The 23910-nt window shown below is 39.3% G+C and overlaps 1 protein-coding gene across 4 annotated transcripts in view; it reads left to right on the top strand.

Moving 5' to 3' along the window:
* The window catches only part of fbxo38 (F-box protein 38), a 90592-nt gene that overhangs the window by 51444 nt on the left and 15238 nt on the right, over nucleotides 1-23910 (top strand). For 3 of the 4 annotated variants that reach the window (XM_059990223.1, XM_059990225.1, XM_059990224.1), the window contains exons 16-20: nucleotides 5642-5742; nucleotides 6658-6760; nucleotides 12104-12270; nucleotides 19090-19235; nucleotides 20203-20306. In XM_059990223.1, coding sequence (XP_059846206.1) covers nucleotides 5642-5742; nucleotides 6658-6760; nucleotides 12104-12270; nucleotides 19090-19235; nucleotides 20203-20306 — 621 coding nt within the window. Of the gene's footprint in view, nucleotides 1-5641; nucleotides 5743-6657; nucleotides 6761-12103; nucleotides 12271-16151; nucleotides 16194-19089; nucleotides 19236-20202; nucleotides 20307-23910 lie in introns of those variants that run through there. The other variant, XM_059990226.1, reaches the window with a different exon arrangement.

Below are 23910 nucleotides of genomic sequence, written 5' to 3'. Positions count from 1 at the left end.
CAAAAACCCAAAACCTAATAATTAAACTACTGCATTGCTTAGTAATATTTGTAGCTTTCATCGGGGCAGGGCCTTTCTCACTTTATCCTTTAAAATTGATCCGATCGTTGACTGACTGTAGCCTAACACTTTTCCACTGACAGATGGCGTTTCACCTCTTTCTGATCACTTTATTATTTCCACTTTATTTTCAATCCTGATGGTGATTATTTTCATGAACAGAAACACTGCGGATTCAGAAGTCCTCCGCCAGGTCCTGATGTCCACCGCACTGAAGCAGGTTAAATAAGGTCTGGGGTTCTGCTGGGTCCTAAAGTCCACCGCATTGAGACAGGTTGAATAAGGGACTTGAGCAGCTACGTTTTTTGGTATCCGTGAGGGGTCCCAGAACCAATCCCTCGTGGTTAAGGAGGACCAACTGTATATGTAAGAAAAAGTGAGTTAGTGTCCAAAGCTTCAATGTCCATTTAGGAATCAGATGGTAGAGGGGAAGAAGCTGTTCCTGAATCGCTGAGTGTGTGCCTTCAGGCTTCTGTATCTCCTACTTGATGGTAACAGTGAGAAAAGGGCATGCCCTGGGTGCTGGAGGTCCTTATAATGGGCACTGCCTTTCTAAGACATCACTCCATAAAGATGTCCTGGGTATTTTGTAGGTTAGGTCCCAAGATGGAGCTGACTAGATTTACAACCTTCTGCAGCTTCTTCCGGTCCTGTGCAGTAGCCCCTCCATACCAGACAGTTCCAGGTCCCCTAGGTGCCCTGAAACTACAACTTCAGTTACTCGCCTTGCCGCAATCCTTAAGAGGAGGCTGTATATTGCACTGTATTGGATAAGATCCTGTAAATATAAACTCTTAACTATATTTTAAGAATGAAAGACACACTTTCTTGGACATGTCTCACAAATTCCACTCTCTCCAGGCCTTTAAAATTGGGGGTCTCAATCAGTAGTGAGGAATTTAATGCAGCCACATTATTTTTCCAACCATGGACAATTCCTCTATGCATTCTTGAGGTGTGCTAATGTTGATTGTCAGCAAGGAGGAGGTGTTATTTCTGAACTGCACTGAGTGGTCTGATGAAGAGGATCCAGTTGTAGTGGGAGCTAGAGCATTAGAAATATTTTACTGGGTATATTCCTTCATTATTGGAGAATACTTTTGACTTTAAAACTGATTTAGAGACAACTGGGTCCTTTAATTCCAATACTCTTCCTTTTTCCAAACCAAAAATACAGAAAATTCTGGAGATGTACAGCAGAACAGGCAGCATTTGTGGAGAGTGAAACAGTTAATGTTTCAGATTGTTGATTTCAATCAGAATTCATAAAAGTTCATCATCCTGAAACAGTATCTGAATCATAAATAACTCCAACATTTTCTGTTTTTCATTCATAATTCCAGCATTTGTAGTTTCTTCCTAAATTGTTCACTATTGCATGCTCCACATATCCTTGCTTCTGTTCATACTCTGCTCTAATTAACATGATCTTTCAATTTTTGTTGCTCTATGTATTCACTGGTCTTCAGACCTAAAAATAATATGTGTGCATCTTTAGAGTAATGTTGAGTCCTGAATATTTTCCATTGCAATTAATTTTTTCAACGTTGCCCCTGACTCATAATTCCAAAGCATACAAAACTGATCAGCAACCACTGGGGCATCTCCGTTTTTGAATGCATTATTTAATATCTTCAAATTTATTCAGTATGCATCATTTACTAGAAATTGTGATTTTATAAACAGAATCTCAGAAACATAATGACACCAAGGGAGATTATTTGACCCCGAAAATGCTTTAAATCCTTGAAAATGTTATGTTTCATATTTTTTTTAATTGCGAGAATATCCATGATGCTTCAAATTGTGTTTGTCCTTATGGAACAAAGCATTTATTTATGGCAAAGTGGCCTTTATTGCATTTCTACTTATTAAAATGTAGTTATTAAACATCTGTGATTGTACAACATCTAGGTGGCATATCAGCCAGTTATTTAGTTATTTCTGCAGTAACGTTTGTCACAACCCAAGAATGAGAAGACAGAATCAAATTCAAAGTGACTCTTTTTTTCAACTGAATGAGAACTGAAAGCTATCCAATATGCATTAATGAACAATTATTCAACAAGAGAGCATTGTTTTCCAGAATCGGATTAACAAAACTGGGCATTAACTTGTGTTTATCATTAGGTGTAAAATAACTCAAATGTTAGAAAATTATCTTTGATGCTTTTTAAAATAAGTTAAGACCCAAGCGTGATCTTAAGAAAGCAGGGATAAAACTGGACAATGTGAAATCATCAAACAATACCTTTCATTCCCATCACTGTCTGTAAAGAGTTTGTTCTCTCCCTGAGCAGGTGGGTTTCCTCCTAGTGCTCCAGTTTCCTCCTAGTGCTCCAGTTTCCTCCCATGGTCCAAAGACGTACCAGTTGATAGGTCATCAGATCTACCAGCATCAGACACTCTCACCCAGGCGACCCTGCCAGGAGAGTTGGATGTACTCAATGTTAATCGTTCCGTGGTTAATCTATGATTAAATTGGGTGTTGCTGAGCAATGTGGCTTATAGGGCCAAAAGGACATACTACACACTGTATCTCAAAAAATTAAGAAAAATTAAAAACATTTTCTGTGAGGTTATGAGTAGCTAGTGAAGCAAAGGAAAAGATTATTCAGTCTCAACTATCATCCATTACTCCGGGAGATTGGATCTGGGACCCCCCGCGGATACCAAAAAAAGGGGATGCTCAAGTCCTTTATTTAACCTGTCTCAGTGTGGTGGACTTTAGGGCTCAGTGGGTTCAGGACCCACTGCCTGCAGTGTTTCTGTTCAGTTGATGGAAAACAATCACGATCGAAAATAAAGCAGAAATAATAAAATGATCAGAGAGAGGTGAAACGCTGTCAGTCATTGGAAAAGTGTTAGGCTGCAGTTGGTCAACGATCAGAACAATTTTAAAGGATGAAGTGAGAATAATGGAGCATGTGAAGGCCCTGCCCCGATGAAAGCTACAATTATTACTAAGCAACGCAGTGGTTTAATTATTGAAATATATACGTTTCTTAAGTGTTTTTTATGCATAGAAAGGTAAAATATATACTAAGGCAAACTTTTGACTAACTGACGCTAAATAATAAGGGATGTACCTGTGCCAACTTGGAGAACTTTCCATTTTATTTTCACTTCCCGATCCGCATGTATGCACCTGTATACTTTAAGTCATCTCTAAATTATTTATAATACCTAATAAAATGTAAATGCTATGTAAATAGTTGTTATACTGTATTGTTTTGGGAATAATGACAAGAAAAAAAGTGTACATGTGCAAACAACAAGTGCTGGAGAGAACTTGTGGGTTTTCCTGATCCGCGGTTGATTGAATCCGCACATGTGGAACCCGCGGATAAGAAGGGCTGACTGTATTCCTACTGATGGTAATATTGACAATTCAGGCATTTAATTTACAGTGGTAAAAATCCATTTTATATGCTTAACTCCAAAATTTTAAATAGTATTTAGTTCATTGATGTTGTAAGTCTTAGTTTTGCACGTTTCAAGCGTGTGTACAGTGCTAGAAAGTCTGTGAACACTTTAGACTTTCTCTGTTTCCCCATAAATATGACCTAAAATGTGATCAGATCTCCATTAAACAAATAACACAAAAAATTATACTTTTATTTATTGAGAAAAATGATCCAATATTACATGTATTTGTTGGAACCTTTGCTTTCAGTAACTGGTGTCTCCCCCTTGTACAGCAATAACTTCAGCGACACATTTTTGGTAACTATTGATCAGTCCTGCACATTGGCTTGGAGGAATTTTAGGCCATTTCTCCTTACAAAACTGCTTCAATTCTGGGATGTTGGTGTGCTTCCTTGCATGAACTGCTTGCTTCAGGTCCTTCCACAACATTTCTATAGGATTAAGGTCAGGACTTCAAGTCAGCCATTCCAAAACATGAATTTTCTTCTTTTTAAACCATTCTGTTGTTGATTTACTCTTCTCTTTTGGATCATTGTCTTGTTGCATTATCCAACTTCTGTTAAGCTTCAGGTGATGAACACTACCCTGACATTCTCCTGTAAAATGTCTTGATACAATTTTGAATTCATTGTTCTCGCAACGATTTCAGGCTGACCAGGCCCTGAGGCAGCAAATCAGCCCCAAACCATGATGCTCCTTCCACCGTGCTTCACAATTGGGATGAGGTTTTAGTGTTAATGTGCCTCCCATTTTCCTCAGAGTACATATCTATGAAGATGTTCAATTTTTGTCTCATCTGTCCACAGAACATTGTTCCAGAAGTGTTGTAGAACATCCAGGTGGTCCTTTGCAAACTTGAAATGTGCAGCAGTGTTTTTTTTTTTGGGGAGGCCAGTGGTTTCCTCCGCAGTGTCCTTCTATGAACGCCTTTCTTGCTCAGTGGTTTTCTTCTAGTGGACATATGAATAGAGACTTTAGCAAGTTCTTGATATTTCTGCAGGTCCTTTTCTGTGTTTCTTGGGTTCTTTTTCACCTCATTCAGCATTGCACATTGTGCTCTTGGTGTGATCTTTGCAGAATGTCCATTCCTAGGGAGAGTAGTAACAGTACTGAGTTTCTTCCAAATGTAGACAATTTCTCTTACTGTGGAATGATGAATGCTCAGGTCTTTAGAAATGCTTTTGTAGCCTTTTCCAGCTTGATGTGTCTCTACAATTCTTCTTCTAAGTTGTTTTGTTTGGGGCATGGTGCACGTAAACAGATCTTTCCGGAGAAGAGCAGGCCCTGTCAGTAACCTGACTTTGTGTGTCTTGCTTATAAGGCGGGGCACTTCTACAACCCAAGCCTCCAATCTCATCTCATTGATCGGAACACCTGACTCCAAATAGCTTTTGTGGAAGATATTCCCCCTGAGGTTCACATACTTTTTCCAATAAATACACGTAACGTTGGATGATTTTTCTCAATAATTAAATGAGCAAGTATAATGTTTATTGTGTTATGTATTTAATTTGGTTCTCTTTATCTTGAGTGAAGATTTAATCATATTTCGGCCATATTTAAGCAGAAATAGAGAAAAGTATACAGGGTTCACAGCTTCCTAGCACCACTGTAGCAGAGGAGCTGAGGTGGATAGAATCTTATGTTGGCCCAAGCAGAGGTGCCCTTTCCCAGCTGTATTTTTTTTGATGCTAGACTCATTAACCGTAGTTAAGACCAAATTGTCAGTCTTGGTTGGTCAATAAATCTTGCTTTCAGCCAGCTGTTTAATGTTTTGGCAGAAACTTTAATTGCAATAGATGAAGAATATTTTTCCTCTTGCATAAGGCTGCTATTTTATTGCTAACATTTTTTGCATCATTAACGGTGCTTCTGGTTCTGTGAATGAACTTGAGTTTCACATTTTTAATTTGTGCAGAATTGTGAATAAATAGTGCACAAGTTTGGGGAAAAAAAGTAGGAAACCTGACACCACATTAATATGGACATGCATTTCCTTTGTAATAATTCAGCTGTCCAAATGTAAAAGTTACGTTAGAAATATCCTAACTCCATCTTAGATTCTACAAAATGAAGTTATTAAATATATTCCTATTCACTTGTTTTATGTTCTCAGTTTTCTCAGTGAATTTCTCAGTATTTTTGTTTCCAGATGTTTCTAAACCTAAGCCCAGGCAAACTGTCAAACGGAAACGTACTGCAGATAAATCCACAAGCACCAGTGATCCTGTCATTGAGGATGATCATGTCCAGGTGAAATATGACATCAGTTCTTCAAAATTACTTGCTGTTTAATTTATGTAATATATCCAGTAATTGCCTCTTATGTTCAATGGAATTAACATCACAGAATGCCCTGCTGTCAATATCCTGGGGTGGGTACCATTGGCTAGTAGTAGCCATAAACCCAACATGACTCCAAGAGCAGGTCAGCGGTTAAAGATCCTGTGACTTCACCTCCCAATTCCCCAAGGCTGTCCATCATGTACAGTACTCAAATCAGAATTGTGACAGAATGTTCTCCATTTGCCTGTGGCACTATGGAGCATACACTCCTCTCAAGGACCACACTGCTTCAAGAAGGTAGTGCACCACCACCTTGAGCAACTAGGAATTTTCAGTAAAATGCTAACTAAGCCTGTGAAGTCAAAATCCCTTGAATGAATATAAAACCATTGTCATTAGTACAAAGAACTCCCAGGTTGTTTTTTTCATCGTTTTCAACAGACTTCTCTTTTTCCAGTCCATCTGAATATTCTGCCCCCATGTTGAGCTCTTATGGGTGCCCTTTAACAGCAAGGTTTAGTGGCCATTTTGCACGTGTGAGCCTTAGCAATGAATGTCAGGAAACAATGTAATCACATGGAACATTGGCATTCTTCATCCTCAAGCACATTGATACAGAATAATCATTGGGAATGAAATGCATTCCATTCCTCACTCCCTGCACCCCTTTTAGCAACTGTGCTGCTGCTGTGATTGCAATGATAGCACATGCCTTGAATCTTGCAACAATGTGCAGTTCAGTTTCCATTTAAATGATCAAATAATGCATTCCTTTAGTTGACCATTGTCATGGTCTATGGGCCAGTTTTTGACCATTTTTATCTAAATTACATAGCTGCCTTTTTTACGACTTCAATAATCAACAAGTAAAATGTTTTGCAGGTTCTTAATCTCAAATCCAAAAATTTAGTTGGGATTACTCTTACAAATTGCGGAATTACAGATTTACTGCTCAGAGATTGTCCTAAAATGATGTTTATCCATGGTAAGTAGCATTATTTTGGCTAAATCACCATAATGATATACTGGGACAGTATTTTTTAATATCATATGCCAGTCTCTTTAACAATGTAAACATGCTCTTGTGGGTAGTGTTCACAATCAAGAAATGAGGAAGCAGTTCAGCTTTGTTGAAGTACATTCAACTGTACCAAACTTTTTTAAACTATTACAAATTACTTTAAGGTTGCAATGCTGCCATAAGGTATTCATTGTTTAAGACTGTTTTTGTTTTAAGTGTCACTGGGTCAGTATCATGATAATGTCATTGTAGGTGAACCGAACATAAAATTCTATTTACAGAAAGGTAGCAGGCCATTTAACCCAATAGGTAGATGCTGGTGTTTAAATTTACACACAAACTTTCTTCCACTTCATGGCATCATATCCAACTTGTTACTTTCTCTTTGTGTATTTGGTAGTTAATTGAAAAAAAATCATACAAGTTACTCATCTCAACCCCCCCCCCCCCGATAAATAGTTCCACATTCTAGTGATTCAATAATGAAAATTCTCCCAAATCAATTATTTAATTTTTAAGTATCGTATCTGAATTTACATCTGTTCAACACTGCCCACAATTACCTTCCGAGGAACAAAATTAGATGGACAAGTTGCCAGTAATATCCATAATTCCAAAAATGATTTTTTTAAAAAATTCATTCAGAAAGTATCCTCAAACATGAGGAAATCTGCAGATGCTGGAAATCCAAGCAACACACACAAAACACTGGTGGCATGCAACAGGCTAGGCGACATCTATAGGAAAAAGTGCAGTCTACGTTTTGGGCTGAGACCCCTCATCAGGACTAACTGAAAGAAGAGATAGTAAGAGATTTGAAAGTGGGAGGGTGAGGGGGAGACCCAGAATGATAGGAGAAGACAGTGGGGGGGGGAGGGGAGGATGAAGCTAAGGGCTGGAAAGTCGATTGGTAAGAGGATACAGAGTTGGAGAAGCAAGAGGATCATGGGATGGGAGGCCTAGGGAGAGAGAAAGGGTGAGGGGAGCACCAGAGGGAGATGGAGAGCAGGCAAGGAGTGATTGTGAGAGGGGCAGAGAGAGAAAAGAAAGAGGGGAAATAATAAATAATTAAGGGATGGGGTAAGAAGGGGAGGGAGGCATTAATGAAAGTTAGGGAAATCAATGTTCATGCCATCAGATTGGAGGCTACCAAAATGGAATACAAGGTGTTGTTCCTCCAACCTGAGTGTGGCTTCATCTTGACGGTACAGGAGGCCATGGATAGACATATCAGAATGGGAATGGGACGTGGAATTAAAATGTGTGGCCACTGGGAGATCCTGCTTTCTCTGGCATAGAGAGCCTAGGTGTTCGGCGAAATGGTTTCCCCGGTCTGTGTCAGGTCTCACCAATATATAGAAGGCCGCACCGGGAACACTGGATGCAGAATAGCACACCAGCCGACTCACAGGTGAAGTGTCGCCTCACCTGGAAGGACTGTCTGGGGCCCTGAATGGTGGTGAGGGAGGAAGTGTAAGAGCGGGCGTAGCACTAGTTCTGCTTACAAGGGTAAGTGCTGGGAGAGAGATTGGTGGAAAGGGATGGTGGGGGTGGGGGGGTAATGAATGGACAAGTGAGTCGCATAGGGAGTAATCCCTGCGGAAAGCAGAAAGGGGGGGAGGGAAAGACGTGCTTGGTGGTGGAATCCCCTTGGAGGTGGCAGAAGTTACGGAGAATTATATTTTGGACTTGGAGGCTGGTTGGATGTTAGGTGAGGACACGAGGCACCCTAACCCGAGTGGAGTGGTGGGAGGATGGGGTGAGAGCAGAGTGAAATGGGAAAGATGTGTTTGAGAGCAGAGTTGATGGTGGAGGAAGGGAAGCCCCTTTCTTCAAAAAAGGAAGACATCTCCTTTGTCCTGGAATGAAAAGCCTCATCCTGAGAGCAGATGCAGTGGAGATGGAGGAATTGTGAGAAGGGGATGGTATTTTTGCAAGAGATGGTGGGAAGAAGCCACACGCAGGTTGGAGGAACAACACCTTGTATATTCTGTCTGGGTAGCCTCCAACCTGATGGCATGAACATTAATTTCTCAATGCCCCTCTTCCCCTTCTTACCCCATCCCTATTTATTATTTCCCCCCACCTCTTTTTTCTCTCTCTGTCCCTCTCACAGTCACTCATTGCCTTCTCTCCATCTCCCTCTGGTGTTCCCCTCCCCCTTTCTCCCTAGGCCTCCCGTCCCATGATCCTCTCCCTCTCCAGCTGTGTATCCCTTTTGCCAATCAACTTTCCAGCTCTTAGCTTCATCCCTCCCCTTCCTGTCTTCTATCATTTCAGATCTCCCCCTCTCCCTCCCACTTTCAAATTTCTTATTGTCTCCTCTTTCAGTTAGTCCTGACGAAGGATCTCGACCCAAAACGTTGGCTATACTTCTTCCTATAGATGTTGCCTGGCCTGCTCTATTCCACCAGTATTTTGTATGTGTTGTTCAGAAAGGATCCTAGTCTTTTCTCTGTAGTGCTCAACAAAACAACCGTATTTGAGAACTCTGGCTACCTTGGGCTTGGGCAGGCAGACTTCTCCTCCTTGGGCTACCACTGGTTCCAGCACACCCACAGGGGGCCAGCTGATCATCTATCAGATGTAGCTATTTCCTCATGCATAGAGATATGTGGGAAGACTTCCAAGGCAAATTCTGATGTAAGATATGTCTAGCCAACATCTTGAGCAAAAAATAAAGGCATATGTGATATTAGATAATCAGAGCAAAATGTCATTGAGGAAGTCAACATTCTGTGACATATTCAATATTCAAAGTTATGTTTTCCCATATACTCTAAAGTCATGTTCTGAAACGCCAGAAGAAGAGCCAGTAAATTTGTCATAGTCAATAGGAGGAGAGGCTGTTTACCCTTGCCAACCCTCTTTGAGTGTGACTATAATTCCCAAAAACAGATATTAAATCCCAACTGTTGAAGCTGCATGTGGTAATTCACATCTTAAGGTCATTGCTGATAAGAATCCCCATTTGTCTGTTCTGCTAAGATTCTTCTGCTGCTTGACAGAGGCACCATTTGTGTACATAAGATGTGTGAACAGCCAAATGGTCAGCACATTACACCTTATGTCTAATGACTGAACTAGGTTGGGTCATAATTGGTGATGCATGCTGCAGTACTGCTCATAAGCCTGCTGTCATCACATTTAAGACTAATGTCCTGGAGAATCTATACAAAAGTTTGTAGTAAGCAAACCAAGTGCCCCGACGTTCTTGCCTCTGCTCAACCAGATTTAGGCAAGCTGGCACCTTCCATTGAAAGTGAGGTCTTTGAATCCTGAACAAAGAGCCTAACAGAGGTGAGTCAAACAGTTGGGTAGCTCCCCTTCCCTTCCACTCTCCATGACAACTCCTACCAAACACAGAAAGCAGGCCCTTAGTTGACTCATGTCCTTTAGTTGCACATTGAGAAGGAAACCAGAAATGAAAGATCATTATGTCAAGCTCACCGAGAGACTCTGGAGGAGCAATCATGTTGATCTAGCTCCTCCACTAGATCCGAACAAAATAAAAACTGGTATTTGCCCAACTTTGGTGTTTACCTTCCCAAGAAAACTGCACTGGTACAAATTGTCTTTGATTCAAGTGCTCAGTTCAAAGGCATATCACTGAACAATGTACCTCATTTGGGGTCCAGACTCCAATAACAGTTTGCTCAGCGTTCTCATGCCCTTCAGAACTGAATCCATTGCAGTGATGGCAGACATCAAAAAAATGTTCCAGACCTTCCTAGTGAGAGGATCATCGAGGCTAGCTCAGATTCTTGTGGCTTTGTGACCACCAACTTGATAAAAAGCTTCTGGCATAGAGCATGAGAATTCATATACTTGATAACTGCCCCTCACCACCTGTGGCAATCTATGGCATTAAGAGGATAGCTATCTAGGGAGCAAAAAATTTCAGCACTGAAACATGGAGATACATCAAAAGGTATTTCTATGTTGATCATGGTCTTAGATCCTTTCTAGTGCCGAAGAAACAGCGTGCTAAAAGTAGCATAAGGCATGTTGGCGCAAACTGGTTAAGATTGCATCTAACAGTGCCGGGGTTATGCAGTACTTCCCATCTGACCTTTGGTCAGATCTTCAGAATCTGAACTTGGACAGGACCTCCCTCCTTTACAGCACCACAGTCTAGGTCTTGGATGAGACCTCAATACCAACACCTTACTTTCAAAGTTGCTGATACCAAAAGATCTTTTACGTGTCATTGTGTGCTGTTGACTATTAACAGTCTATTTGACCCTCTTGAATTTGCTGCTCCAGCTAGTATCCAGGGATGCTTCATGTTAAGAGAGTTGACCACGGACACTTGTGGATGGGATGTCCCACTCCCTAATAAGAAACATGAGCAGCGGCAGTAGTTGTGTTCTTCCATTCAGCATCTTAAAGGCTTGAAAAATCCAGGAATCGACACAACAAATCCACTATCTGCAGGAACGCTCACAAAATGCTGGAGGAACTCAGCAGGTTACACACCATCTATGGAAAAGTGATGTTTACTCTTTTCCATAGATGCTGCCTGGTGTGCTGAGTTCCTCCAGCATTTTGTGTGTATTGCTTTAGATTTCCAGCATCTGCAATTTGTCTCATATTTGTAATACCACTATCTACAGGGCCCTCTCTCTCACTGGATCTCTCAGAGGAAGGTGTCCACATACAAATGGTCTATTTTCTCCCTCTCAAATGATGGTGCAGGAGTCCTGTTTCTTGGGCAAGGTTTAATTGACACAGTTTGTGGTTTGGACTCCCGACAATCACATTTACCACTCAATTAGGATTGTTTGTATATTTTCATTCTACAACCAGTAACTGATTCTTACGCTATGTCGCTAAATCCTAGGGTGTTAGCTCTTATGCCACCCCTCACCCCCCATCGTTCCCCTCCTCACAATTGTTGATTGGATAATGATGTTGAATAGCAAAGGGGAAAGTGCATGACAAGTAAAACCACAATGATTTTTCAGAAAGGGGTGTAAATTAGAAAAGTAGAATTGAAATTGCAATGGGATAATATCATGGATGCTGAGCATCTGAACTGATACAGAAAATTCTGAGAATGCTCATCTCAGATTGAATCCTGAAGATTGATGTGCTTTGTCCAGTAAAATGAGGTGTTGTTCCTTAAGTTTTGTTGTTACTAATATTACTAAAAGAGAAGCCTCACGGGTATTGTTGAACAGAGCCAGAAATGTAGTGTATACTGATTAAAACTCTTACTGTGCTAACCTTCCTGTCTGGCCCAAATAATTAATTTTCTATAATCTGTTATATAAACCAATGTGTAACAAAGTGCTTCTTTTTAAGCTACACGTTGCAGGGTACTGAAACATTTAAAAGTGGAGAATGCACCAATTGTAAACAGATTTGACTACGTGCAGTGTCGGAAGCTCAACATTGAACAAGTTCTTGACCAGATTTTACGAATGCCCCCAGAAAGAAACCGAATCATTTATCTCCGACCAATGCAACAGGTGAATGAAGCGAGTTACTTTTCAAATGAATTTGACTTTTTATACCCTTAAAATGAATGTTATCTTTAATTTCCTTTATATTTCCACATAAGCAGTGTTTCATTTTGAAGTAGTTTTAATGCAAGTACATACAATTGCAAGAAAAAGTTGGTGAACCCTTTGTAATTACCTGGTTTTCTGTATTAATTATTCATAAAATGTGGTCTGCCTAAATTAATAACATACAAACAGTTGTACTTCTTCTTGTCAATACTGTAGAAATATGTTCTCAAGTTTCAACCAACATCACTCATTTATCACTGTTCCACCTTGGCAGTGCATGCTTTGAGCATTTTTCATACTGAGTCCACCATTTAAACAATCACAACCTACGTTCAAAAAAGAATGTGAACTTCTGGGATAATGCCATCTGCATAAGCTATTTGCAGTCAGGTGTTCCAGTCAATGTGATGAGATCTCTGGAAGTGCTTCATCTCTAGAACCTGCTAAAGTCTCTGTTCATGTGTCCACTATAAGAAGAACATTGAACAAGGATGGTGTTCATGGAAGAACACCACGGAAGAAACCACTGCATTCCAAAAAAAAAATTGCTGCATGTCTCAAGCTTGCAAGAGACCACCTGGATGTTCCACGTTTCTGGGACAAATTTCTGTGGACAGATGAGACAAAAGTTGAACATTTTGGCAGAAATGTACACTGCTTTGTTTGGAGGGAAAAGGGCACTGCAAACCAACACCAAAACCTCATCCCAACTGTGAAGCATGGTGGAAAAGCATCATGGTTTGGGCTGCTTGCAATCGTTGAAGGAACAACAAATTCAAAACTGTATCAAGACATTTTACAAGAGAATGTCAGGGTAGCGGTCTGTCGCCTGAAGCTTAATAGAAGTTGGATGATGCAACAAGACAGTGATCCGAAGCACAAGAGTAAATCAACAACAGAATAGTTTAAAAAGAAGAAACTTGTGCTTTGAATTAGCCTAATCAGAATTACACGATGTGATTGATAAGTTTGTGGCCTAAGGTAGAAGGAGATGAGTTATTGATCTTATAAGTTAGATTATTAACAAAATCACTCAGAGTTAATCTGCATGTGCATGTAACGAGAGCTGTATTTCCTCTACCTTAGGCCATGAACTTATCAATCACCTACCTGTGGACACTTTCTGGAGGTTCAAGATCCGTATGCTCCACGACCACTGGACTAAGTGTGTAAATGTAGGAGGGGGACTATGTTGGAAAAAGTATGCTAAGTTTTCTAAAATTGACTCCTACCTTAGGCCACATACTTATCAGTCACCCCTCAGAAGACCTTAACCCAATTGAGAAGCTGTGGTATGACCTGAAGAGGGCTTTTCATGCAAGATATCCCAGAAATATTGAATGAACTGAAACAGTTCTGTATGGAGGAATGGTTTAAAATACATCCTCTTCATTGTGCAAGTCTGATCAGTAGCTAAAGGAAACATTTGGTGGAGGTGCTACCAATTATTAAATACAAGAGATAACATTTTTCCAGCCTGGACTGTGAATGATTAAATAATGTGTTCAATAAAGACATGAGATGTACAGTTGTTTGTGTGTTATTCGTTTAGGCAGATTGTGTTTGTCTATTATTGAAACTTAGATGAAGATCAGATCCCTTTTCATGAGTAATTAATTGCAAAAGCGAGGTAATTGCAGAGGGTTCACAAACTTTTATTGCAACTGTACCTGCAAGGTAACATTTCAACTTCCCATGGATATTCACTGTTTGTTTGACGTTGGATAGTGTTTATTTGGGTGAAAATTAAATTGCAAATCCAAGTCACAGGCTGCATTGAATGCAGTAATATGTAACATGGCAATTTGAATGAATGATCTTGGAGTAAAAGATCCTTTTAGAAGTAGTAGAAGTTAGCATTCATCTTCAGAGCCTTCAGCTCTTTCACTTCTTTATTGAAATGTTCATGTAATGAAAAATATCAAAGTATGTGGTTCATTTTGGTAAAGTTGAATTGAGCGGGAAAGATGGTGCACACAGAATTAATCTAAATTTGGTAATAAAACAGAAAATACTGAGATACTCAAGTCAATCTACATCTGTGGAGAAATACAGCATGACATTTTGGGCTAATGCCTTATCAGATCCAAGAAGAGCTAGTCATAAATTCTGAGGTGCAGGGAGAGAAGAAAGCAACAGGAAAGGTTGATAAAAGAATAGATTGAATAGAGATGTTAAATATTAAAGGGGAAAGTGCAGAAAAGTAGAATGGAAATTAATTAGGAGTATTGTGGATGCTGGCCATCTAATGTGAAAGTGGAAAATTCTGAAAATACACATCATCCCAGACCAATTCAAGAAGACAGTGATGGGCTATGCCCGGTAAGATGAGATGTTATTCCTTAAGTGTAGATGTTACTGATGTTACAAAAAGAACACATATATCACAACTGATTTTGTGAGGCTGAATTGAACCAGAAATGTAATGTACACTGAATTAAACTGCTTTTGTAGCTGCCTTCATAGCTAGCATAAACAATATGTTTATTGCAATCCAATGTATAAAAGTGTTTCTTTTTAAGCCGCACAATACCGGGTACTGAAACATTTAGAGGATGAAAGTGCTCTAATTATAAATAAATTTGACTATATGCAATCTTGAGAGAAATTCGGGTTGGAACAACATTTTTAAACTTTAACCCATCTTGAAAGACTCTCATCATCCATGACATGCCCTCTTCTTACTATTACTATCAGGGAGGGGATATAGAAGCCTTCACCATTAGATTTCTGAACGGTTTATGAACACTATCTCAGTATTTTGGTCTCTTTTTGTTTTGTTTATTTTAGCTTATATTTCTTATTGTAAGTAATAATCATTTTTATGTATTACATTGTACTACTGCCACAAAACAAATTTCATGATATATGTCTGATAATAAAGCTGATTTTGACAAGGGAGTTATAAAGAAATGGGAAAAGAATTAGTTAAATTAGCATGTCAGTATGGAGATACAACAGGTAATTAGGGAGGCTATTGGAATATTGCTTTTTATTGCAAGGGGTTTTAATAGTAAGTCATACTACAGATGTACAAGTCACTACTGAGACTTTTATACAGAGTAGTGCTTGTTCCCCTTTTGTTTAAGGAAAAATATTATTGAAGGCAAATTAGAAAAGTTTTACTGGGGTGATCCTGAGCATGGGATTATGTTATGAAAGACTGAACAAATTTGCTATATATTCATTGGAGTTTAGAAGAATGAGCAGATTTGTAATCCATGTATATGACACTCCCAGGTAGCTTGACACCATAAATGCCAGGAGGATATTTCTCTTCATAGGATAGGCTAGCAAAAAAGTACATAGTAAGACCATAAGATATAGGACAGAATTAGGCCATTTGGCCAATTGATTCTGCTCTGCCATTCAGTCATGGCTGAATAGTGAGGGGATGTCCAGCTATGATTGAGATGACTCACTCAAAGGCATGCATATCTTTGGAATTCCTTATCCAGGAAGCTATGGAGGATGAATCCTTGAATATATTCAAAGTTGATACATGTTAGATTTGTGATCAATAAGGGAGTTGACAGTTACTGGAAGAGAAAAAGAAAGGGGACTTGGGGATAGCTGAATAAGACTTGATTTTATTTAAATACATTGCAGCCTCAAGGGGCAGACAGTCCTACTCCTGGGGTTATTTCTTATGGTCATAGTGGACTACTTGTTTTGTATTTTAAGCAGATTTAGTTTATGAAGTGACGGTTGACCTGCTCAATAATATTTGCTCCTTGTTTATACTTTCTCCTTGTGATATATCTAATGTACTTCTGTATCCATATTGGTAAAGTCATGTAAATGAGGAAGTCCTAATAATTTCTTTGCTCCACTTGCAGCTAAGAAGTGTTACATGCAAGTACAGAATCCTACAGTGAAAAGTGAGACCATCATGTCTTTACTAATCTTTCGAAAGATTTATCTAATTAATTTCACTTCCCTGCCCTTTCCCTTAAAAATGGGACTCTACCATGGGGCTGTGGGAGTAACTTCACCACATGGTCTGCATTAGTTCAAGATGGAAGCTTGCTAATATCACCATCAGCAGGTTGCAGTCTTTTGGGAATGGTAATACAAAAGTTGTGTGCCATTAATGCTTCCATCTCTTGAAAGAATTCTAAATAAAAATACTGATGCAGCAGTATTTCAGTGGAGTAAATGAAATTACAGTGGTATGAGTGAGGAGTTGGCCATAGTCAGTTGGAAGGAGATGTTGGCAGAGATGACAGCAGAGCAGCAATGGTGTGAGCTTCCAGGAAAAATGTGGAAGGTGCAGGATAGATGTATGCCAAAAACAAATACTCAAATGACAAAATAGGTCAACCATGGCTGACAAGGGAAGTCAAAGCTAATGTAAAAGTAAAAGAGAGTGCATACAACAAAGCAAAAATGAGTAGGAAGACAGAGGATTGGGAAGCTTTTAAAACCCTACAGAGAGCAACTGAAAGAATCATTAGGAGTGAAAGGATGAAATATGAAAGCAAGCTAGCAAACAAGGATAGTAAAAGCTTTTCACATATGTAAAAAAAAATAAAAGAGACATAAGAGTGGATATAGGACCGCTGAAGAATGAGGTTGGAGAAATAATATCGGAGACCGAGGAGATGGCAGATGAACTAAATGAGTATTTTGCATCAATTTTCACTGTGGAAGACACTAGCAGTGTGCCAGATGTTGAAAGGTGTGAGGGAAGAGAAGAGTATGCAGATACTATTACAAGTTGATAGTTTCTTCATTAATAAGGGTGTCAAAGGTTAAGGGGAGAAAGCAGAAGAATGGGATTGAGAAAGAAAATAAATCAGCTATGATTGAATGGCAGAGCATACATGATGACCAGATGAACTGCACCCTAGGGTTCTGAAAGTGGTAGTGGTAAAGATTGTGGAGACATTAGTAATCATCTTTCAAAACTCATTGGACCAAGGTATCAGGGAACTGAAAAATTGCAAAGGTCACTCCACTCTTTAAGAAAGGAGGAAGGCAGCAGAAAGGAACTTATAACCAATTAGCCCGACCTCAGTGGTTGGGAAGATAATGGAGTCAATTGTTAAGGATGAGATTATGGTGTACTTGTTGACACAGGACAAGATAGGACAAAGTCAGCATGGTTTCCTTAAGGGAAAATCTTGCCTGGCGGGCCTGTTGGAATTCTTTGAGGAGATTACATGTAGGTTAGATAAGGGAGATGCGGTGGAAGATGTATATTTGAACTTTAAGAATGCCTTTGAAAAGATGCCACACATGAAGCTGCTTACCAAATTAACAGCTCATGGCGTTACAGCAAAGTTACTGGCATGGTTAGAGCATTGGCTGAGTGGTAGGAGACAGCAAGTGGAATAAAAGGATCCCTTTCTGGTTGGCTGCCAGAGACTAGTGGTGTTCCACGAGGGTCGGTGTTGGGACTGCCTCTTTTTATGCTGTTTACCAATGATTTAGATGATGGAACAGATGTCATTTTTGCCAAGTTGTAGACGATATGAAGATTGGTGGAAGGGCAGGTAGTGTTGAGGAAACAGGAAAGCCACAGAAGGACTTGGATGGATTAGGAGAATCGACAAGAGAGTGGCAACTGAAATACAATGTTGGAAAATACATGGTCATGCACTTTGGTAGAAGAAATAAATATGCAGGCTATTTTCTAAATGGGGAGAAAATCCAAAAATCTGATATGCAAAAGGACTTGTGAGTTCTTGTGCAGTTAACTTTGCAGGTAGGGTTGGTGATGAGGAAGGCAAATACAATGTTAGCATTCATTTCAAGAGGTTTAGAAATTAGAGCAGGGGTGTGATGCTGAGGCTTTATAAGGCACTGGTGAGGCCTCACTTTGATTATTGTGAACAGTTTTGGGCTTCTCATCTAATTAAAGATGTGCTGGCATTGGAGAGGGTTCAAAGGAAGTTCACTAGGATGATTCCAGGAATGAAAGGGTTATCATGCGAGGAACATTTGATAGCTCTGTGTCTGTACTTGCTGAAATTTAGAAGGATGAGAAGGGGTGATCCCATTGAAACCTTTCAAATGTTGTAAGGCCCAGACAGAGTAGATGTGGAATCGTTGTTTCCCATGGTGGGGGAGTCTAGGATAAGAGGGCACAGCCTCAGGATAGAGGGGCATCCATTTAAAATGACGTGAGAAATTTCTTTAGCCAGAGGGTGGTGAATTTGTGGAATTTATTACTAAGGGCAGTTGTGGAGGCCAGGTCATTGGGTAAGACAGAGCTTGATAGATTCTTGATTGGGCACGGCATCAAAGATTACAAGGAGAAGGCCAGGGAGTGGGGCTGAGGAAGTGAAAAAAAGGATCAGCCATGATTGAATGGTGAAGCAGACTCGATGGACAAAGTGCCTAATTCTACTCCTATGTGTTATGGTCTAAAAACAGAATAATACAACTGTTGGGATCAGAAATTAGAGAAGAGTATTTCAAAAGGACACACATGCCAAACAATATCTACTCGATGTTGCTGTTTATTATTTAGTTTCAAAGTTTAGTGCTGAATTATTGGAGAATTGAAGATTTTTTTTGTTTGCTTTGTTTCTACTTTAGTATTTTATTGATGTCTAAAGGTCATTCACCCTCATTTCTACCAGTTTCAACAGTAATCCCTTAAGGAAATGTTACGATGCAGAAAATTAGTGTAACTATGAAGAATAATTTAAATTGAAGGTTATCCACTTCATAAGAAAGAAGTTATGATTGTACCTATTGTAGATTTTTTAAGCAATTACTGAAAATAGTTTCAGTATCATTTCTGATACCATTCATATTGTGTTACAGATTGATACTTTGAAACTGGAACAGAGCATATTTAGTGGACCATATCCTTATCATATTTGTATTATTCATGAGTTTAGTAACCCACCAAATGTGCGAAATAAGGTTCGCATTCGGAGTTGGATGGACACTATTGCGAATATTAATCAGTAAGTATTTCTGTTCCACAAAGTTAGGATAACTTGAACAATTCTTTTAAAAAAAAAACTTGGCTTGTATAATGTGTAGATGGTGACTAATTATTGCAAGAATTGTTTTGGTAAAGCTTAAACTGCCTTTAAAAAAATGCAAGTTATTTGGCATTTTCTCATACTAGTCATTTTGACTAGATGCAGTTGGTCAGAGAATAGTTGGTTGGTGTGTGGGACGTGCATAAGATAGTGTCTGAAAGGCGTATAAACGATGCAACTACATGATGGAAGTTTATGGTTCAGAAGATAACATTCTGATCCAATCACATTGAACTATGATTACAGGAGAGCAAATTAGTGAAGACATTAAATTATGAATTTATTAGGAAATTCTGAACAGGGTAGTAAGTGAATTAACTAAAGATCCTTGTTGAGTTCAGCATTTAATCATAATTTTATTCTTCATTTGATTTAAGGACCTGCTAAATCTAAAAAGTGTGTAAGCAATAAGAGGTCCAGCAGCTCTAAGTAAATGAATAAATATTGTATCAAAGATGAAATCAAGTAATTTGTGTTTTTTAGAGTCTTTATCTTCCATAGGACATTTCATGGTACTTTCCCAATGTTTTCGCCGTCATGAGAAAGCAAACACTTGAAATGTTATCACTTTCATTTGGAATGTTAAATGAAGCAAATTAATCAAATGAAGATTATTTTCCCTTGGGTCTGGGCAGTTGAGCGAATGCGTAAATATTTTTAAGCTTTCAGAACAGGAAAATGGAGTTGGATTACAGAAAAGTCAGCTGATTTAATGACAGAAGGTACCACTAATTAAATGATTAATTTCTAAGCATGTTTTCGTGCTTAGAGATTAATTATATTTTGTATTTTTACAAAAAATGACATACTTTGCAAATTTGCTAGGTAAGTACAATTTGAGATTTACAATGATTGCTGATTCGAACTTTAATTTGTTTTTAATTAGGGAATTGATCAAGTATGAGTTCTTTCCAGAAGCTACTCGGACTGATGATGATGTGAAGAAATATCCAAAGTACCCATGGGGGAGGGATATCTACACATCAGAGGGTAGGTATTGGAAACATTTACTGATTTTTTTGTTTCATTGAGCAGGAATTTGTTCACTTAAAAAAGTCAGAAGGTCCCACTGTGGAAATGTGTTCGCTATGGAGTAAATACAGTTATCTAGTTATTCATTGTATTTATTTTTAACTAATGGGATAGCAGTAAGAGACACATTATTATTTTCAAAGTTAAGTTTTCAACTTTCAGAGCCTAGGTGTAATGATAAAACTGGGTCTCGTGCTTTCCCGGCAGAGGTGATGAATAAACTCTTCTTCAGCTTTCAGCAGTATAGAGATATCGATTATAACCAACGTTTGGATGACAAACTCTGCCACCTTCTTCAGGGATAATGCTTGGGTATGTTTAATCCATTGGTATTTATACCCCTATAGTCCGTACCTCCTGATTGGTTAGTCCTCATCCATCAGGTTTCCGCTCTCTTACCTTGTTTACAGTCAAATTCCTGCTCTTACTTAGAGTGAGACCTTGTCTTTGTTAAAATCCTTTTCCTCTAGTTTTATTTCAATGGCTTCCTTTACTAGGCGGTCCCAAAAGCCATTGGGGTGGCGAAGTAGGTTTGTGCCTCGAAGTCAATCCTATGGCCATTGCGAATGCAGTGTTCTACTACTGCCGATTACTCCAGGTACCCAAATAGATACACCATCTGTGCTCCTTGATGCAGGCTTTCACCGTGTGGCCTTTGAAATAGCCTAGTAAAAGAAGACATTGAAATAAAACTAGACAAAAGGAATTATAGCAAAGAAGTTGTTCTCTAAGTAAGAGCTGGAATTTGATTGTAAATAAGGTGGGAGAGCAGAAACCTGATTGAATGAGAACTAACCAGTCAGGAGGAACTGATTATGGGGGTATAAATACCACTCGACCAGACACACCCAGACATCATCGTTAGAAGTTGGCAGAATTTATCACAAGCCTGAGAAGAGTTTACTCATCAAATGTAATGATGTTAAGACTTGCAATCTTGGCGGAAATTGACCTTTTTCTTGTCTCCAATCATTTATATCGGCTCCTGTGCTCCAGCTCCATACTATCCTGCTTTATATAATGCAGAATTTGGGAGAATTACCTGTGTTATGGCTATGCTGAGCAAGAGGAATCAGCATTTGGTATCTTTCAAGGTCATATACAATATTCATAGATAGGAGAAGCCAATATAGTCATTTATTGGAGCATGGCAGGGTTGTGGGAGAAAAAGCAACAGCTACACAAGCAACAAATGATCCCATCATAGTTTCACATCTATTTACGATAAGGAGATTGGAGTATTTTTTCCTTCCTGGCTTACATTTAATTGAAGTAAAGGGAAGCATGAAGCTATCAGGCAGGAACTTGGAAGTATAAATTGGGAGCAGATGTTCTCAGGGAAATGTATGGCAGAAATGAGGCAAATGTTTAGGGGATATTTGAGTGGAGTTCTGCATAGGTACGTTCCAATGAGACAGGGAAAGGATGGTAGGGTACAGGAACCATGGTGTGCAAAGGCTGTTGAAAAACTAGTCAAGAAGAAAAGAAAAGCTTATGCAAGGTTCAAAAATCTAGGTAATGATAGAGATTAGAAAATTGTAAGGCTCGAGAGAAGGAGTTTAAGAATGAAATTAGGAGAGTCATAAGTGGCCATGAGAGGGCCTTGACAAGCAGGATTAAGGAAAACCCCAAGGCATTCTACAAGTATGTGAAGAGTAAGAGGACAAGACATGAGAAAATAGGACCAGTCGTGTGACAGTGGAAAAGTGTGTATGGAACCAGAGGAACTTAGGAACACTTTGCTTCAGTATTCACTACAGAAAAGGACATTGGCAATTGTAGGGATGACTTTCAGTGCATTGAAAAGCTTGAGCATATAGACATTAAGAAGGAGGATGTGCTGGAGCTTTTGGAAAGCATCAAGTTGGATAAGTCACTGGGACTGGACAAGATACACAGTGGCATGCAAAAGTTTGGGCACCCCGGTCAAAATTTCTGTTACTGTGAATAGCTAAGTGAGTAAAAGATCACCTGATTTCCAAAAGGCATAAGGTTGAAGATGACACATTTTTTTGATTTAAGCAAGATTATTTTTTAATTTCCATCTTTTACAGTTTCAAAATAACAAAACTAGAAAAGGACCCATTCCAAAAGTTTGGGCACCCTGCATGGTCAGTACTTAGTAACACCCCCTTTGGCAAGTATCACAACTTGTAAATGCTTTCTGTAGCCAGCTAAGAGTCTTTCAATTCTTGTTTGGGGAATTTTTGCCCATTCTTCCTTGCAAAAGGCTTGTAGTTCTATGAGATTCTTGGGCCATCTTGCATGCACTGCTCTTTTGAGGTCTGTCCACAGATTTTCGATGATGTTTAGGTCGGGGGACTGTGAAGTCCATGGCAAAACCTTCAGCTTGTGCCTCTTGAGGTAGTCCATTGCGGATTTTGAGGTATGTTTAGGATCATTATCCTTTTCTAGAAGCCGTCCTTTTTTCATCCAACTGTGCTAAGCAGTTGGAGAGGCGTTCTTTTCATGAAATTCTGCACCCTTTTTTCTTCAAACATACTTTTTACTCATTACAGCCAAAAAGTTCTATTTTGGCTTCATCAGTCCACAGGACTTGTTTCCAAAATGCATCAGGTTTGTTTAGATGTTCCTTTGCAAACTTCTGACACTAAATTTTGTGGTGAGGATGCAGGAAAGGTTTTCTTCTGATGACTCTTCCATGAAGGTAATATTTGTGCAGGTGTCGCTGCACAGTAGAACAGTGCACCACCACTCCAGAGTCTGCTAAATCTTCCTGAAGGTCTTTTGCAGTCAAACGGGAGTTTTGATTTGCCTTTCTAGCAAACCTACAAGCAGTCCTCTTGGAAGGTTCTCTTGGTCTTCCAGACCTCAACTTGACCTCCACCATTCCTGTTGACTGCCATTTTTTAATTACATTGCGAACTGAGGAAACGGCTACCTGAAAACACTTTGCTATCTTCTTATATCCTTCTGCTTTGTGGGCATCATTTATTTAGATTTTCAGAGTGCTAGAGGAGCTTAGCGGAGCCCAGGACAGCTGATTGTTGGGACAAAATTTGAGGAGTCAGGGTATTTATAAATCTTTGAAATTTGCATCACCTGGCCTTTCCTAACAATGACTGTGAAGAAGCCATAGCCCTAACAAGCTAATTAAGGTCTGAGACCTTGGTAAAAGTTATCTGAGAGCTCAAATCTCTTGGGGTGCCCAAACTTTTGCAAGGTGCTTTTTTCCTTTTTATCACTCTAAAATTGTACAAAACAAAATAATACACTAATCTTGCTTAAAATGGTGAAAAGAATGTTTGATCTTTAACTTTGACTTTTGGAGATCAGTTCATCATCTACTCACTTAACTATTCACAGTAACAGAAATTTTGACTGGGGTGCCCAAAATTTTGCATGCCATAGTACCTCAGACTACTGTGAGAGGTGGGGGAGGAGATTGCTGAGCCTCTGGCAATGATCTTTGCATCATCAATGGGGACGGGAGAGGTTCTGGAGGACTGCAGATGTTGCCTTATTCAAAATAGGGAGTAGAGATAGCACAGGAAATTATAGACTAGTAAGTCTTACTTCAGTGGTTGGTAAGTTGTTGGAA

This window comes from Hypanus sabinus, chromosome 15 (assembly GCF_030144855.1).
Source record: "Hypanus sabinus isolate sHypSab1 chromosome 15, sHypSab1.hap1, whole genome shotgun sequence".
NCBI classification, from domain to species: Eukaryota; Metazoa; Chordata; class Chondrichthyes; order Myliobatiformes; family Dasyatidae; genus Hypanus; species Hypanus sabinus.
This window is presented reverse-complemented; position numbering and strand designations above follow the sequence as displayed.